At 45.3% G+C, this 18,880-nt stretch overlaps 1 protein-coding gene across 1 annotated transcript in view; it reads right to left on the bottom strand.

The window, feature by feature from the left end:
• The window catches only part of dhx30 (DEAH (Asp-Glu-Ala-His) box helicase 30), a 74,809-nt gene extending 56,350 nt beyond the window's left edge, over window positions 1-18,459 (bottom strand). Inside the window, exons 1-6 of the mRNA XM_070887698.1 lie at window positions 18,188-18,459; window positions 16,721-16,848; window positions 8,127-8,237; window positions 6,487-6,788; window positions 4,273-4,393; window positions 772-921 (exon numbers count right to left, since the gene is read on the bottom strand). Of these exons, the coding sequence (XP_070743799.1) occupies window positions 772-921; window positions 4,273-4,393; window positions 6,487-6,788; window positions 8,127-8,237; window positions 16,721-16,848; window positions 18,188-18,434 (1,059 nt within the window). The 5' untranslated portion in view covers window positions 18,435-18,459. The remainder of the gene's footprint in view (window positions 1-771; window positions 922-4,272; window positions 4,394-6,486; window positions 6,789-8,126; window positions 8,238-16,720; window positions 16,849-18,187) is intronic.
• Between the last annotated feature and the right edge of the window lie 421 nt (window positions 18,460-18,880).

Raw genomic sequence — 18,880 nt, 5'->3', positions numbered from 1 at the left:
TCACTTCTAAAGGTGCTATATAAATACAAGTTATTGTTATTGTACCACCTACCCTGGGGGTGTTTCATGGGGCAGTGCAGAGGGAACTTTACTGTACCTAACCTGAGCTATACCTGGCTTGAGGTTGCTTGATTGGACAGTGAAGAGGGACTTTTACTGTATCTAACCCGTACTGTATTGGCCCTGAGGGTGTTTGATGGAACAGTGTAGGGAGAGCTTTACTCTGTACCAATCAGGAGCGGGAACTATGTCTGATATTTCTCTCCTTCCCACCACCACTTTTCTCGGGACGTGGGCAACAATGGTAAGGCCGCATTTACTTCCTCTCTCTAGTTACCCCGTGAAGGTGGTGGTGGACCATCCTGAACTGCTGCGGTCCATGTGGTGATGGTGCTCCCACAATTGTAGCAGCTCTAAACGATGCCCCAGCTGATAGGCTCTATATCAGCAGACTAGGGACTGAATGGGCGCTGTCGGGCTCAGTATCACCTCATGGTGTTGCACTTACACACTGAGGCATTGGGAACACTCAAAATTTCTTTAAGACTGTTGATCGACTCAGAACATATCAGCTCTCCTCATGGCTCAGGTAGTGAATCTGAAATTCAGTCACCTAGCTGAAGAGCAGTAAGTGGTCTGACAGCTGACCACCAACCATGTAACCACTCAGCTGGCACGCCACATGGGAAGAGAAAGACACTTTTGATAACGACAGCCATACACCCTGCTCGACGCTGTGCTTGAGCATGGTTTGCAGCAAGTTGCAATCACCTTCAGCTTCTTACAGGCTAGAGCTGCCGCTCTTCTTTCTGCCTCGGTTTTCCGCCGACCGCTCGCAACAAAGGTCATTGGGGTTGGCCACTGTACCTCAAGCCGACAGATCTTCATTGAACCACCTTCTGTGGTGTATTTCAGATAGTCCTGAGGGAGCAGCACATACATGTTATAGTAGTATCACTGCCATTTATATGAATAGGAACATAGCAATTGCTGAACCAAAAAAGACCAGTCGATCTAGTTCACCTGCTACCATCCTGGTGGTTGCATGATGCAACAATATTGGAGTTACACCATGCGAAAGACCTTAGATTATTCTGTTGCTAAACTCCTTGTAAGGTCACAAACTCTAATTGATGGTGAGTAAACATTGGGCAAGTCCAAACATTAATATTCAGGCTGAATATCAGATCCCTGGCTTTGTTATAAAGATAAGGTCAGTTAAGAAGTTGCATACATTGTGGCCCTGACATTTTCTGTTCTTGGAGAATGTTTGTGTACGTTGCAATTGGCTGCCTTTGTTTTTTTTTTTAAATACTTTTTTTTTAAAAAGTGTGACAAATTTCCATATGAAGTGCAGCAGACAGAATGTCCAGCAAACTATAGAATATGGAGCAAAAATACTGGATGGGCATCAGGTTATTCATGTCAGGGGTTCAGTCAATGGAATAAGTAACTTTGCTCTGGGGCATCCTGAGGATGTGGAAGGTGCTATAAAAATGTAACTTTGTTTTTTCTCTTTGGCACTTTTCAACCCTGGTCGAACCGGACGTCAGTTCAGAGCAAGATTTTAGCAACAGATGCATATAGTACTAACTCCCTGTTATAATATCTGCAAAACAAGGCTTGCTCAGGAGATGGTTCTTAACAAAACGTAATGAACCAAGTTATACTGGGGTTTTAAAACAGCGTAAAATTATGGGGTGATTTGAGAGGTGTTTGAAATTATGAAAAGGATGGGACAGAGTAGAAAAAAAACAATCTCCAGTGATTGAGAGATGTGCAACAAAGGGACTTAGATACAACAACAACTTGTATTTATATAGCACCTTTAACGTAGTGAAACTTCCCAAGGCGCTTCACAGGAGTATTATGAAATAAAAATTTGACACCGAGCCGCATAAGTAAAAATTAGCGCATGTGACAGCAGTACGTTTTAAGAAGCGTCTTGAAGGAGGAAAGAGAGGTAGAGAGGCGAAGAAGTTTAGGAAGGGAGTTCCAGAGCTTGGGTCCTAGGCAACAGAAGGCACCGCCACCAATGGTCGAGCGATTACAATCAGGGATGCTCAGGAGGGCACAATTAGAGAAGCGCAGACATCTCGGGGGGATGTGGGGCTGGAGGAGATTAGAGATAGGGAGGGGAGAGACCATGGAGGGATTTGAAAATAAGGATGAGAATTTTGAAATCGAGGCATTGCTTAACCGGTAAGCCAGTGTAGGTCAGCGAGCACAGGGGTGATGGGTGAGTGGGACTTGGTGCGAGTTAGGACACCGGCAGCCGAGTTTTGGATCACCTCTAGTTTACGTAAGGAGAATGCCCAAGGCCAGCCAGAAGTGTGTTGGAATAGTCAAGTCTAGAAGTAACAAAAACATAGAAGAGAGCTTCAGCAGCGGATGAGCTGAAGCAAAGGCGGAGACGGGCGATATTACGGAGGTGAAAATAGACGGTTTTAGTTATACTGCGGAGATGTGGTCGAAGGCTCATTTCAGGGTCAAAAATGACACCAAGATTGCGAACAGTCTGGTTCAGCCTCAGACAGGAGTTGGGGAGAGGGCTGGAGTCAGTGTCTTGGGAATTTGCGGTGGGGCCGAAAAGAATGGCTTCGGTTTTCCCAATATTCAATTGGAGAAAATTTCTGCTCATCCAGTATTGGATGTAGGACAATAGTCTGACAATTTAGAGACCATGGAGGGGTCGAGAGAAGCGGTAGTGAGGTAGAGCTGGGTGTCATCAGCTTACATGTGGAAATTGACGCTGTGTTTCCGGATGATGTCGCCGAGGGACATGTAGATGAGAAATAGGAGAGGGCCAAGGATAGAACCTTGGGGGACACCAGAGGTAACGGTGCAGGGGCGGAAAGAGAAGCCGTTTCAGATTAAATGCAAGAGATTGAAGACAGACAGCAGGAGAAACCTTTTTATATGGAAACTGTGGACTACATTACTAGAGTTAGTGGTTTGAAGCAGAGACTGTGTCAACATTTAAAAATAAGTTAGATAGGTTGTTGAACGAACGCGGGATAAAGGATAGGGGAAGAGAGCAGGCACACAGGATTAGGACTACTGCTCCTGTGGTGAATCAACACCAACTGTTGGACCAAATGTACTTTTTCCTTAGTGTAGTTTTTATGTCACTATTTAATAATGCAGAAAAACAAAGGATTAAGGAGCATTAACCAGCAATGTGTTAACATTCAGTGCAGCAGAAACCAAATCTAGGAATGAGGAAGTGGAGAGGATCATATAAATGCAAATTTGTTTAAATCAGGAATGAAGGCAAAAATAAAATAAAAAATTCTCCTCTTCTGAATTTTTCCCTTCATCTTATGGAGGGCCCGGTATCTGCCTGGACCGTGTGCCAGTCACCAGAAGACGTCTGCTACCTCAACCAGGTGGCCATTCTTCACATGGGAGCCTCGACTGTGAGTGTCGGTAGGCTATTCAAGGGGGTAATCGCAACTGTGCCCAATCTTGATCAAATCTAATGCCCACAGGTGCCCACCAAGCAAAAGTGATTTTTTTTATCCCTTTCCTCCTAGTCCAGAAGCACTGTTCCAATTGCTGACCTAATCTGTGTGGCTTAGCACCAGAATAACTTGCATTGAAAAAGATCTCAAGGCGGTTTACAGCAGGAATTTTTTTTAAATAAAAAGAATAGACTTTATGCCAGGTGGGAGAGGTAAACCTTGGTCGAAAAAATACGTTTTAAAAGAGGAGCAACAGGCATAGAGGTGGAGAGATTTAGAGGAGTTCCAGAGAGAAAGGCCAAGGTGCCTGAAAGCATTGCAACCAATGGTGAGGTGAGGGGAGCGGAAATGTAGAGAACATGCCTCTGGAGGAGGTTGTAGAGCTAGGGTGTGCTAAGGCCATGGAGGGATTTGAAAAGGAGGACAAGGAGTGTTCTTGTGGGCAGGCAGCAAGAGTAGATCTGTACACTCGACTATCGAGGACTCTACCTACCCATTTAGTCCCCTTCCACAGACCATATACAATCTACCTGATATTCAACTCTACCCACCCATTTAATCGGAGGGAAACCTGCATAAATACGCTCTGGTCCACAAAGGTAATTAAGCAAAACTCCAGAATATTCATTTGTGCTCACAACTCTACCACTCATCCCTGACCTGCCACCATCTATAGCCAACATTCCTTGCCTTGCGCTCTCTCGCAGCCCCAAACCAGGCCAAGGCCTTGCCAGACTGGATACTTGTCAACCTCCTTTTTGAAAAGGACAGAGATCATACTATCTCCGTGTCGCTCACTTTTACTCACTGTGACTGTAGAAGAGGTGGTCGCTATTTGTATAACCTTCGACAGGAGGTTCTTTGGCTCAGGGAACTGGGTAAGGGCCCTCATCGCGCTGGTGTCATCGGTCATGGTACCCCGCACTACTCTGCCGAAACATACAGTGAAAAATCAATGTCAGCACTGACCCACATAAAACACAGGGAAGGAAGCACACTACCACATGTTGATTATACAGTGCCACGAAGAGATCGTGTATGGAATGCGTTCGAAAGTAAATCTTGTTCTAAAGAGACACTATAGGACGATGACGAAACTGTTACTTTGTGAGGTCACTATCAGCTCTTATGTCACAACAGCTTATGACATCATAGAGTGAGCTTAAAAGGGAAGGAAGAGTCAGGGGCAGGGCCCAAGAGCCACCATCTGGTTAAACACGTCTCCATCAAAAGTAACATTTCTCAACAGAACAGAGAGCAACCATTTTATACGACATCACTGACTGGGGAGGCAGTGTGCGGGAGGAATAGCCCCTGCGTCCAAGGTTGACTCCTGTTATTTCAGTAGAGTCCGCAACTTGGGACCAGCCTAGAAAGTTGACCCAACCTTTCCCATCCCAACTGGAAAATCGCACTATCATTGGTCTGCAGACGACCCAGCTAGTAATCCATAATGATTAACTCCCAGGCCAGTTATAAATCACAGCCTCCAACTCCAACGTTCCTGGGTTCCGTGCTCCCCGTGTTTCTGCTCTCTTCCCCACGCCTCCAGGACCTGCAGTGGACTGGAGCCAAGAAAACCCAACAAAGGCATCAATGGTCAAACACAACATTTGACAAATTGGAAAATAATCATCACAGCATTTATTAGGAAGAGACAGGGGGGGCCGATTTGAACTTCTTCCCGTTCTCCACCACATCCCACGAGAGCAGGTGACCCAAGCCTTTTGTCTTCATAGACCCCACTGGCATGTATGTGGAGCCTTGAGGGCCACATGTAAAGCTGAAATCCAAGTTCCCATTAATTTCCATCTATCGCAAGTTACTGACAATGAAACATCTTGGTGTTTCCATTTAGGATTCATCCAATGACAACAACCCATTGTAAGCATCTGGGCCCACAAAAGTCAAACAGGACAAACAGAAATAGGAAATGTAAGTGAAAATACATCAGAGTTGCCTGGACTTTGGAGGCTGGATTGGTAGGGCACAAGGGCTGCAGACTGGCATCTGCCCCAGACTTACTTCCTCCTTGGCTCAGTGGTGGCACTCTCACCTCTAAGTCAGAAGGTTGTGGGTTCAGGTTCCTGGCTGATGCTTCTAGTGCAGTACTGAGGGAGTGCTGAACTGTCTTTCAGATGAAATGTTAAAAGCAAGGCTCCGTCTGCCCTCTCAGGTGGACGTGAAAGATCCCACGGCACTATTTTGAAGTAGAGCAGGGTGAGTACTCCCCTAGTGTCCTGGCCAATATTTATCCCTCAACCAACATCACTAAAACAGATGATCTGGTCACATATCTCATTGCTATTTGTGGGACCTTGCTGTGTGAAAACTGGCTGCTGCATTTCCTACAGTACAACAGTGACTACATTCTAAAAATGAGCTATAAAGCGCTTTGGGACATCCTGAGGTCGTGACAGGTGCTGTATAAATGCAAGTTTTTTTCCTTTCCTTTATCGGTTTACACACTTATGCTAGGTATCACTCTACATTGTGTGTTCATGTCACTGCAGTCGGACTTGAATCCACGACCTTCTGACTCAGAGGCAAGAATGCTACAACTGAGCCAAGGCTGACACGCATGGCTTTCACTGGGTATGTTACACTCTGACCCTATGCAGCTGCACCTACACCAAGGCAATTGTTCATTCCGATTGTCACCTTTGTATACTCCTCCACATAATTGAACCACCAGAAGGTTGTGGGTTCAGGTTCCCGAGCACTTCTCGGCTGATGCTTCAGTGCAGTACTGAGGGAGTGCTGAACTGTCTTTCAGATGAAATGTTAAAAGCAAGGCTCCGTCTGCCCTCTCAGATAAACGTGAAAGATCCCATGGCACTATTTTGAAGTAGAGCAGGGTGAGCACCCACGTGTAGCAGCAGATTAAGATCAGGAGCCTAGAATCAAACCAGCTACTATATCACAGGCATCAATGTTGAAGCATCAATCACAATGTTATTAGAGGCTCTGCATCCCGCTAACACTCCAATACAAAGACAGATTAAACAGCCATTGGCATTACCTTAACATGGGCTTGTCCTGAGATGCTTTGTCGCTGACAGAGAGAAACTCTGTACAGTCCATTATGCCTTCCTCCGCCTCCTCGTCCGCCTCCTCATTTTCCTCCATCAGACCCGCTCCTCTTGGTTGAGACACTTCTTTCTCAAAACTCTCCTTCCTGAACTCTATCGTACGGGCATTGTTAGTTGTGTTTCCTATCATCAAGTGTGGCTCTCCGACAGCTAAAGCAGCAAATTTTGCAGCCAAATGCTGGTACTCTTTAGCTCGGAAGAGCTGGTTCTTTGGTCCCAGTAGACCCCATTGCTGCCAAACACAACCAAAAGGGCACAGTCTTAAAAACAGAATTGGTCAGTGTACCTCCAGATTAGTCAATAATGCACTGTTCACATCCTTATCAGGAATAACGTTTGTGCTTCTGTCCTCCCAGGGGATTTGCAGGATCTTGCGGAGACATCGCTGGTGGTATTTTCCCAGCGACTTGGTGTCTACTGTACATGGTCCACGTCACTGAGCCATACACTGAGCCCTGTAGACCATGAGCTTGCTGACAGTTTTGAGGGATTAGCGTCCTCGTCCAGGCCAACATCCCGCCACTGAAGCATTGACCACACTTGATCAGCTTCGCTGGGCAGGCCACGTTGTTCGCATGCCAGACACAAGACCCCCAAAGCAAGCGCTCTACTCGGAACTCATCCACGGCAAACAAGCCAAAGGCAGACAGAGGAAACGTTACAAGGACAACTTCAAAGCCTCCCTGATAAAGTGCGACATCCCCACTGACACCTGGGAGACCCTGGCCATAGACCGCCCTAAGTGGAGGAAGTGCATTCGGGAGGACGCCGAGCTCCTCGAGTATCGTCGCCGAGAGCATGCAGAAATCAAGCTCAGGCAGCGGAAGGAGCACGTGGCAAACCAGGCTCCCTGCCCATCCTTTCCCTCAACAACTATCTGTCCCACCTGTGACAGAGACTGTGGTTCTCGTATTGGACTGTACAGCCACCTAAGAACTCATGCTAAGAATGGAAGCAAGTCTTCCTCGATTCGGGAAACCACAGTTATCTTAACCTATAATGATGACGATCAGGAATAATGATCATATTTTGGAACAAACGGATGCCCTGAGGCCTAGTGACTCAAGGCACCACACTTACAATACCAGGTTAGACGAGAAGGTTTCCAGGAAACATCTAAGGCAGCAGCTTTGTCCTCATTGCCCAGTGGCGCTGTCTCCTTGTCTGTGAACAATCAAGATGGGCACTGGCGACCCTCACGTGCATTAATCATCCATGAGCAAAATCGGCGAGGATATTTGACCACGAATGGCTTCAGAGCCAAGCCCAATCATCCGTTTGGGGGGGAGGTTGACTTTCTAGATTTTGATAAAAATAGCTGAAATACACCCGGGAAACCGCAGTTATCATAATCTATGAGAGGCCATGTTGCACCAGATTCCTACCCTGCCACGGATGAAAGGGCAGCAAGGAGTTTGATCACAAGCTGCAGCAATATCCCTCATTGCTGCCCATAAGGAAGATTCCCACACCCCTCAGTCGAGACATCCCGGAGATCCAAGGAGAGCAAAGTGAAATGCTGTGCCACTCAGCCCCACTGCATAGTGTTCAGTATGTAGTGCTTGAATACCTTGAATATCCTGCAGGCTGCTGCAGCAGCATGTTTCTCTGCATCAATCTTCTTACTGCCAAAGCCTTCCACCATCAGTTTTCTCGGCCAAGTGATGTACAGGACGGTTTTCTTTGTAAAGAAAGGTAAGACTGCTGTGAATCACTAACAAAACACAGGATCTAACCAGAAATAACATACAAGTAACATCCCAATACACTACATGACAACGCTGTAAAATAAGACAGGTACTGAAATATACTAAGGATAAAACAAGGCCACAAGGCTGAGAGCAAACCCAGGTCCCACTGATGGGACAAGGCCCAGATTGGTATGGGTGAGAACATGATCAGAACTGACTGTAAAGTCCATTATAAGGATCGGTGCTGGGCTCAGTGTTGTTAACCATTTACATTAATGATTTGGACTCGGGAATCAAGCGACACAAAATTGGGGGTGTAGTTAATACAGAGGACAGCGGCAAAATACAGGAAGACGATAATAAACATGTAAAATGGGTGAGTAATTAGTAAATAAACTTCAATATAGATAAATGTGAGGTGGTTCATTTTGGTAGAAAGAATAAGGAGGCCACATACTCCTTGAAAATAAGTGACTAAATGAGATAGAGGAGCAGACGGATCTGGGGGTACAGATTCACTAAAAGTAGTGACACAAGTTAATAAGGCCATAAAAAGCAAAGTACTAGGGTGTATTTCTAGAGGGATAGGATTGAAAAGTAGAGAAGTTACATTAAACTTGTACAGAATCTTGGCTAGACCACATTTGTTAGAGTACTGTGAAAAGTTTTGATCTCCATATTATAAAACGGATAAAGGCAGTGGAGAAGGTGCAAAACAGATTCATAAGAATGATACCAGAACAGAGAGATTATACCCATCAGCAAAGATTGAACAGGCCAGGACTGTTTTATCTAGAAAAGAGAAGACTGAGGGGTGGCCTGGGCCTTGACCTGTGAGCGGCCTGGGCCTTGTCCAGTCTTTAATATTATGAAAGGGTTTGATAAGATAGACGTAGAGACGATGTTTCCACTTGCAGGGGAGACCATAGCTAGGGGAATTAAATATAAGATAGTCACTAATAAATCCAATAGGGAACTCAGAAGAAACTTCTTTACCCAGAAAGTGGTTAGAGCGTGGGGTAATTGAGACGTATACCATAGATGCATTTGAGGGGAAGCTACATAAACACCTTAGGGAGAAAGGAATAAAAGGATATATTGATGAGGGTAGGTAATGAAGAGTGGGAGAAGGCTCATGTGAAGCATAAGCACTAGTGTGGACTTGTTGGGCCAAATGGCCTGTTTCTGTGCTGTAAATACTATATAATACTATGTAATACAATTGAACAGCATGCCAACTGCTCTTATAGCTCAAAATTGAAGAGCAGCCACTTGGGCAAGGCACCCAAGTGTACATAACATGTGGAACTGTTCCCAGAAAAGGCCAGAGCCTCAGAAAATGGGAAGAAATAAGACAAAAAAAATTGGGTGAGGTCAATCAAACAGGAGCAGTCAGGGCCGTTAGCTCCCACTCAACAAAACACCATGAGTTACCGACTTCAGCTAGTGAGCAGCATCAATAATCTGCTTTGCTTTGAAGAGCTCGCAAATAGGACAGGTTGCCTCTACCTGCCCTCACTGCACTGTCCAAAAGCAGTTGTTTGTATCAGTTACAGGTCTCTTTCAAAGCCCAGTTTGTTCAACCAACAACATAATCTGTCCAGGAGGATTTGCGGAAGGAGGGGCAAAAGTCGAAATGCACCGAGTACTATAGCCTCAACACTCAAGAACTCTGCAGAAATCCATTGCCACTCAGTCCCCAATTTGAATCTCAACAAGTACGGGATCGGTAGCATAATGGTTATGTTACTGAACTAGTAATCCAGAGGCCAGGACGAATGATCCAGAGATATGAATTCAAATCCAGCCACGGCAGCTGGGGAATTTTCATTCAATTAATTAAATAAATCTAAAATAAAAGGCTAGTTTCAGTAATAGTGACCATAAAATTATCGGATTGTCGTTAAAAACCCATCTGGTTCACTAATGTCTTTTAGAGAAGGAAATATGCCGTCCTTACCTGGCCTATAGCCTAACATCTGTGGTTGGGAAAATGTTGGGAGTCCATTATTAAAGAAGCAGTAGCAGGACATTTGGAAAAACATAATAGAGTCAGCATGGATTTATGAAAGGGAAGTCATGTTTGACAAATTTGCTAGAATTCTTTGAGGATATAACGAACAGGGTGGATAAAGGGGAACCAGTAGATGTGGTGTATTTGGACTTCCAGAAGGCATTTGACAAGGTGTCACATAAAAGTTCACAGGGTTGGGGATAATATATTAGCATGGACAGAGGATTGGATAATTAACAGAAAACAGAGAGTTGGGATAAATGGTTCATTCTCTGGTTGGCAATCAGTAACTAGTGGGGTGCCGCAAGGATCAGTGTTGGAACCCTAACTATTTACAATCTATACTAATGACTTGGAAGAAGGGACTGAGTGTAACATAGCCAAGTTTGCTGACGATACAAAGATGTGAGGACACAAAAAAAATCTGCAAAAGGACATAGACAGGCTAAGTGAGTGGGCAAAAATTTGGCAGATCGAGTATAATATTGGAAAGTATGAGGTCATGCACATTGGCAGAAAAAAAATCAAAGCGCAAGTTATTATTTAAATGGAGAAAAATTGCAAAGTGCTGCAATATAACGGGACCTGGGGGTACTTGTACACAAAACACAAAAGGTTAGTATGCAGGTACAGCAAGTGATCAGGAAGGCCAATGGAATCTTGGCCTTTATTGCAAAGGGGATGGAGTATAAAAGCAAGGAAGTCTTGCTACAGTTATACAAGATACTGGTGAGGCCACACCTGGAATACTGCGTACAGTTTTGGTTTCCATTTTTACAAAAGGATATACTTGCTTTGGAGGCAGTTCAGAGAAGGTTCACTAGGTTGATTCCGGAGATGAGGGGGTTGACTTATGAGGAAAGGTTGAGTAGGTTGTGCCTCTACTCATTGGAGTTCAGAAGAATGAGGTGATCTTATCGAGACGTATAAGATTATGAGGGGGCTTGACAAGGTGGATGCAGAGAGGATGTTTCCACTGACAGGGCAATCTAGAACTAGAGGGCATAATCTTAGAATAAGTAGCCACCCATTTAAAAACTGAGATGAGGAGGAATTTCTTCTCTCAGAGGGTTGTAAATCTGTGAAATTTGCTGCCTCAGAGAGCTGTGGAAGCTGGGTCACTGAATACATTTAAGACAGAGATAGACAGTTTCTTAACCGATAAGGGAATAAGGGGTTATGGGGAGTGGGCAAGGAAATGGACCTGAGCCCATGATTGGATCAGCCATGATCGTATTAAATGGCGGAGCATGCTCGAGGGGCCGTATGGCCTACTCCTGCTCCTATTTCGTATGTTCTTATAATATGACTCCAGACCCACAGCAATGTGGTTGACTCTTAACTGCCCTCTGAAATGGCCTAGCTAGCCACTCAGTTGTAAAAAAAATGCTATGGAAAACTAGAAGAATAGAAAAACCCAACAGACCATCTGGCATCAACTTCAGCACCGGCTACGGACATGACAATGGCACACCCAGTCCAGTCGACCCTGCAAAGTCCTCCTCACCAACATCTGGGGACTTGTGCTAAAATTGGGAGAGCTGTCCCACAGACTGGTCAAGCAACAGCCTGACATACTCATACTCACGAACCATACCTTTCAGCTAATGTCCCAAACTCCTCCATCATCTTTGGGTATGTCATAGAATAATTTCAGGCAGTTCATCAGATCTTAATCACGCACTGTGTAAAAAAAGTATTTTCTTGCGTCGCCGTTCGTTCTTTTGCCAATCACCTTAAAGCAGAGTCCTCTGGTTCTTGATTGTTCTGCCAATGAGAACAGTTTATCTCTAACTACTCTGTCCAGACCCCTCATGATTTTGAATGTCATGTCCCACCGGCAGGTCAGACCCACCAGGGTGGCAGCACAGTGGAGGTCGTCAACATTGACTCCGGACCCAATGAAGTTTCATGACTTCAGGTCAAGCATGGGCAAGGAAATCACCTACTGATTACCACCTACCTCAGCTGAAGAATCAGTACTCCCCAATGTTGATCATCATCATCATCATCATAAGCAGTCCCTCAAAACCGAGGAAGACTTGCTTCCACTCTAAAAGTGAGTTCTCAAGTGGCTGTACAGTCCAATATGGGAATTACAGTCTTTGTCACAAGTGAGACGGACAGTGATTGGAGCAAAGGGTGGATGGGTAGTCTGGTTTTCCGCATGCTCTTTCCACTGTCTGCGTTTGGTTTCTGCATGCACTCGGCGACGAGACTGGAGGTGCTCAGTGCCCTCCAAGATGCTCTTCCTCCACTTAGGGTGGTCTTGGGCCAGGGATTCCCAGGTGCCGGTGAGGATGTTGCACTTTATCAAGGAGGCTTAACCTGTCCAAGTCACGCTGCAGCTTCTTAGCATCCTCCGCCACCCAGTTTAGTGTCATCCGCAAACTTGGAAATATTACACTCTATTCCTTCATCTAAATCGTTAATGTATATTGTAAAGAGTTGGGGTCCCAGCACTGAGCCCTGCAGCACTCCACTAGTCACTGCCTGCCATTCTGAAAATGACCCGTTTATCCTGACTCTCTGCTTCCTGTCTGCCAACCAGTTCTCTATCCACGTCAGTACATTACCCATAATACCATGCGCTTTGATTTTGCACACCAATCTCTTGTGCGGGACCTTGTCAAAAGCCTTTTGAAAGTCCAAATACACCACATCCACTGGTTCTCCCTTGTTCACTCTGCTAGTTACATCCTCAAAAAATTCCAGAAGATTCATCAAGCGTGATTTCCCTTTCATAAATCCATGCTGACTTGGACCGATCCTGTCACTGCTTTCCAAATGCACTGCTATCTCATCCTTAATGATCGATTCCAACATTTTCCCCACGACTGATGTCAGGCTAACCGGTCTATAATTACCCGTTTTCTATCTCCCTCCTTTTTTAAAAAGTGGTGTTACATTAGCTACCCTCCAGTCCATAGGAACTGATCCAGAGTCGATAGACTATTGGAAAATGATCACCAATGCATCTACTATTTCTAGGGCCACTTCCTTAAGTACTCTGGGATGCAGACTATCAGGACCCAGGGATTTATCGGCCTTTAATCCCATCAATTTCACTAACACAATTTCCTGCCTAATAAGGATATCCTTCAGTTCCTCCTTCTCACTCGACACACTGTTCCCTAGTACAGTCGGAAGATTATTTGTATCTTCCTTCGTGAAGACAGAACAGAAGTATTGGTTCAATTGGTCTGCCATTTCTTTGTTCCCTATTATAAATTCACCTGAATCCAACTGCAAGGGACCTACATTTGTCTTTACTAATCTTTTTCTCTTCACATATTTATAGAAGCTTTTGCAGTCAGTTTTTATGTTCCCTGCAAGCTTCCTCTCGTACTCTATTTCCCCCCTCTTAATTAAACCCTTAGTCCTCCTCTGTTGAATTCTAAATTTCTCCCAGTCCTCAGGTTTGTTGCTCTTTCCAGCCAATTTATATGCCTCTTCCTTGGCTTTAACACTATCCTTAATTTCCCTTGTTAGCCATGGTTGAGCCACCTTCCCAGTTTTATTTTTACTCCAGACAGGGATGTACAATTGCTGAAGTTCATCCATGTGATCTTTAAATATTTGCCATTGCTTATCCACCATCAACCCTTTAAGTATCCTTTGCCAGTCTATTCTAGCCAATTCACGCCTCATACCGTCGAAGTTACCTTTCCTTAAGTTCAGGACCCTAGTTTCCAAATTAACTTTGTCAATCCCCATCTTGATTAGGACTTCTACCATATTATGGTCACTCTTCACCAAGGGACCTCGCACAACAAGATTGCTAATTAGTCCCTTCTCATTACACATCACCCAGTCTAGGATGGCCAGCTCCCTGGTTGGTTCCTCAACATATTGGTCCAGAAAACCATCCCTAATACACTCCAGGAAATCCTCCTCCACCGCATTGCTACCAGTTAGGTTAGCCCAATCAATATGTAGATTAATGTCGCCCATGATTACTGCTGTACCTTTATTGCACACATCCGTTATTTCTTGTTTGATGCTGTCCCCAATCTCACTACTTCTATTTGGTGGTCTGTACACAACTCCCACTAGCGTTTTCTGCCCTTTGGAATGCCGCAGCTCCACCCATACCGATTCCACATCACCCAGGCTAATGTCCTTCCTTACAATTGCATTGATTTCCTCTTTAACTAGCAACGCCACCCCGCCTCCTTTTCCTTTTTGTCTATCCTTCCTAAATGCTGAATACCCTTGGATGTTGAGTTCCCAGCCTTGGTCACCCTGGAGCCATGTCTCCATGATGCCAATCACCTCGTATCCGTTAACTGCTATCTGCGCAGTTAATTCATCCACCTTATTCCGAATACTCCTCGCCTTGAGGCATAGAGCCTTCAGGCTTGTCTTTTTAACACACTTTGCCTCTTTAGAATTCTGCTGTAGGGAGAAAAAAGGAGGGAGAGAGAAAACAGGTAATTATAGACTGGTTAGCCTGACATCAGTCATGGGAAAAATTTGGAATCAATCATTAAAGATGAAATAGCAGCACATTTGGAAAGCAATGACAGGATCGGTCCAAGTCAGCATGGATTTATGAAAGGGAAATCACGCTTGACGAATCTTCTGGAATTTTTTGAGTATGTAACTAGCAGAGTGGACAAGGGAGAACCAGTGGATGTGGTGTATTTGGACTTTCAAAAGGCTTTTGACAAGGTCCCACACAAGAGATTGGTGTGCAAAATCAAAGTGTATGGTATTAGGGGTAATGTACCGACGTGGATAGAGAACTGGTTGGCAGACAGGAAGCAGAGAGTCGGGATAAACGGGTCCTTTTCAGAATGGCAGGCAGTGACTAGTGGAGTGCCGCAGGGCTCAGTGCTGGGACCCCAGATGTTTACAATATGCATTAACGATTTAGATGAAGGAATTGAGTGTAATATCTCCAGGTTTGCGGATGATACTAAACTGGGTGGCGGTGTGAGCTGTGAGGAGGATGCGAAGAGGCTGCAGGGTGACTTGGACAGGTTAGGTGAGTGGGCAAATGCATGGCAGATGCAGTATAATGTGGATAAATGTGAGGTTATCCATTTTGGAGGCAAAAACACGAAGGCAGATTATCTGAATGGTGGCAGATTAGGAAAAGGGGAGGTGTAATGAGACCTGGGTGTCATGGTTCATCAGTCATTGAAAATTGGCATGCAGGTATAGCAGGCAGTGAAGGCAAATGGTATGTTGGCCTTCATAGCTAGGGGATTTGAATATAGAAGCAGGGAGGTCTTATTGCAGTTGTACAGGGTCTCACCTGGAATATTGTGTTCAGTTTTGGTCTCTTAATCTGAGGAAGGACGTTCTTGCTATTGAGGGAGTGCAGCGAAGGTTCACCAGACTGATTCCAGGGATGGCTGGACTGTCATATCAACTGGGCCTTTATTCACTGGAGTTTAGAAGGATGAGAGGGGATCTCATAGAAACATATAAGATTCTGATGGGACTGGACAGGTTAGATGCGGGAAGAATGTTCTCAATGTTGGGGAAGTCCAAAACCAGGGGACATAGTCTGAGGATAAGGAGTTGGCCATTTAGGACTGAGATGAGGAGAAACTTCTTCACTTAGAGGGTTGTTAACCTGTGGAATTCCCTGCCGCAGAGAGTTGTTGATGCCAGTTCATTGGATATATTCAAGAGGGAGTTAGATATGGCCCTTACGGCTAAGGGGATCAAGGGGTATGGAGAGAAAGCAGGAAAGGGGTACTGAGGGTGTGATCAGCCATGATCTTATTGAGTGGCGGTGCAGGCTCGAAGGGCCGAATGGCCTATTCCTGTACCTATTTTCTCTTTCTCTATATACTTGAAAGATAAATTCTGAAGGGTTATGGGGAAAGAGGGAGTGAGTGGGATTAATTCGATAGTTATTCCAAGGAACTGGCACAGGTCAATGGGCTGAATGACGACCTTCTGTGTTGCAAGATTGTATGAAGATAGTCAGATGAGAGAATAACCTTCGTGATTTTCTTTTTTTAAATATTCATTCTCGAGATGTGGGCATCGCTGGCCAGGCTGCATTTATTGGCCATCCCGAGAGAAATGGAGTAGCTTGCGCGGCTACTTCAGAGGGCAGAAAAGAGTCACATATGGGCCAGACCAGGAAAGGTTGGTAGGTTTCTTTCGCTAAAGAACACTAGTGACCCAGTTGGTTTTTGACGACATTCTGACAACTTTATAGTCACATTTACTGATAACAGCTTTTTATTTCCAGATTTTGTTTTAACTGAATTCAAATTCTCAACCTGGCATAGTGCGATCTGAAGTCAAGTTCTCTGGATTATTAGTGAAGGTCTGTGGATTACTAGTCCAGTAACTTTAGTATGGGTTGCAAGGTTGCACAACTGCGGGGGTGAAATCAGGGAGCCAACCCACTCCACAGCAGAGGTGCCAAGGCCGTGACCAAATATAATTTACCAAAATTATACTGAAAATAAACAGAAAATACCCCCTTACTTTAATGGGTCCATCGAACGATTTGTAGACAATGTGATTCTTCACATCAGAAACCTTTAAAGCTCGCTGCATAACCTGAGCCAGCAGGCCCTTTGGCTGTGGAAACTCCTGAAGCAGAATCTGTAAATCTAAACAACAGTTTTAGTTAGACTCAGTATGTGTTGTCAGCCATCAGAAGGATCCCAAAACTTGGGGAATCGCCAGAAGGTATCAACTCTTATCAACAGACACAGGCCACCATCACTCAAGTGGCCATTATGCATGGTGTTACCACAGATCGTGAGCAATTACCAGACTATTCAACTGTAGATGGGGGGGGCATCACAGACTATCCTGATCATGCCCTTCATCCAACATCTGCAGATGCACTTGCCAGCTGGAGTCACTGGATGATGATAGGAATGGGAACTCTGACCAATTCCTCCCTTCCTCATCACGCCACCCCCAACCCATAGGCTGAGCGATTGTATTGAGATTAGCTGGCTCAGCACAAAATCTAGTGCATAGGAAATCAAACAAAATAAAGGTTTATAGTAGATTTCCAATTCTTGCCCCTCTTCGCCAACCATCATCCTCACTCCTAGCATTTCCTGATGTTGATTGCTTTTACCAACATTGCTAAAGTTAATGCTTATTAATCCAGTTACAATTTAATCCATTAGTGTTTATTAATCAAATTACTATTTATGAATCAATCCATAATTATAGTTCTGACGAAGGGTCATCGACCCGAAGCGTTAACTCTGCTTTCTCTCCACAGATGTTGCCTGACCTGATGAGATTTCCAGCATTTTCTGATTTTATTCCAGAGTCCAGCATCCGCAGTATTTTGCTTTTGCATAATTATATAGTATTTATTAAGCCAGTTACTGCTTATTCAATTAATTTTTAAAATTCATTCTCAGAATGGGGACGTCACTGGCAAGGCCGGCATTTATTACCCAGCCCTGGTTGCCCTCGAGAAGGTGGTGGTGAGCCACCTTCTTGGCACAACCGAGTAGCCTGCTAGACCACTTAAGAGAGCAGTGAAGAGTCAACCAAGTTGGTGTGGGACTGGAGTCACATATAGGTCAGACTGGATAAGGTCAGCAGCTTTTCTTCTCTAAAGGACAGTAGTGAACCGGTTGGGATTTATAGACAATCTGACAGTTTCATGGTCACTTTTATTGATACCAGCTTTTATTAGACGTTCAAATCGGATTTAGCAGTACTATTTAATTGAGTGTTTAATGATTATAGAATAATAGAATGATATAGCACAGGAGGCCGCCATTCGGCCCATCCTGTCAGTTTGAAAGAGCTATAAATTTAGTCCCCTTCCCCTGCACTTTCGCCCTTGATATTTAATACTCAGTGTTTTGTAATTTACTGCATGTTATATTTGATCATATCTCAGTGTCGCTGTGTGTGACTGCAGACATTGCATGTGCCGCATGCTGAGGCTGGGCCCCAGCAGCTCCCTCCCACCTTGCTGCGTGCTGGCTCCTGCTCCCGGCGGCCGCTCCAGCTCGTCCTCCTCCCCTCCGGGGTCAGGCTGCTCCCGCGGACTCGCTGTGTGCTTAAATCGGCTCATTGCTCCAGTCTGGCCGCAGTCCCACTCCGAGTGCCAGGCGGAGGCTGCGGCTCGTCCCCATGGCCCGGTGCTGGGGTGTCTCAGTGGGCACAGGCCCCTCACTAAGAGGCGCAACGCACCCGAGGCACCGACCGCCGCCATCTTCGACACAAACGGCAGCCGAGCCGGCTGCAGGGCTTCGCGGAGAGGCAAGGAGCAGTGGGCAAGATGGAGCTTCCACAGTTAACTCTGACAACCAGTGCAGCGCAGCACCTGCTGGCAGGATGAGTCAGTGCACCACTCCAGGCAGTCCCGGCGAGCGGAGACTCGATCCACGGCTCTGAATTCTGGGTTGCCAACCATTGGGTTACTCAGTGGGTTATTTTAAAATTCATTTAAAAATCCCCTGCCGTATAGTCATCATCATAGGCAGTCCCTCGGAATCGTGGAAGACTTGCCTCCACTCCTGAAGTGAGTTCTTTGGTGGTTGAACAGTCACAGGTGGGACAGATAGGAGGGAAGGGGTGGGCGGAGCTGGTTTGCCGCACGCTCTTTCCGCTGCCTGCGCTTGATTTGTGCATGCTCTCGGCGTTGAGACTCGAGGTACT

Source organism: Pristiophorus japonicus, chromosome 1 (genome assembly GCF_044704955.1).
Source record: "Pristiophorus japonicus isolate sPriJap1 chromosome 1, sPriJap1.hap1, whole genome shotgun sequence".
In the NCBI taxonomy this organism is placed as follows: domain Eukaryota; kingdom Metazoa; phylum Chordata; class Chondrichthyes; family Pristiophoridae; genus Pristiophorus; species Pristiophorus japonicus.
This window is presented reverse-complemented; position numbering and strand designations above follow the sequence as displayed.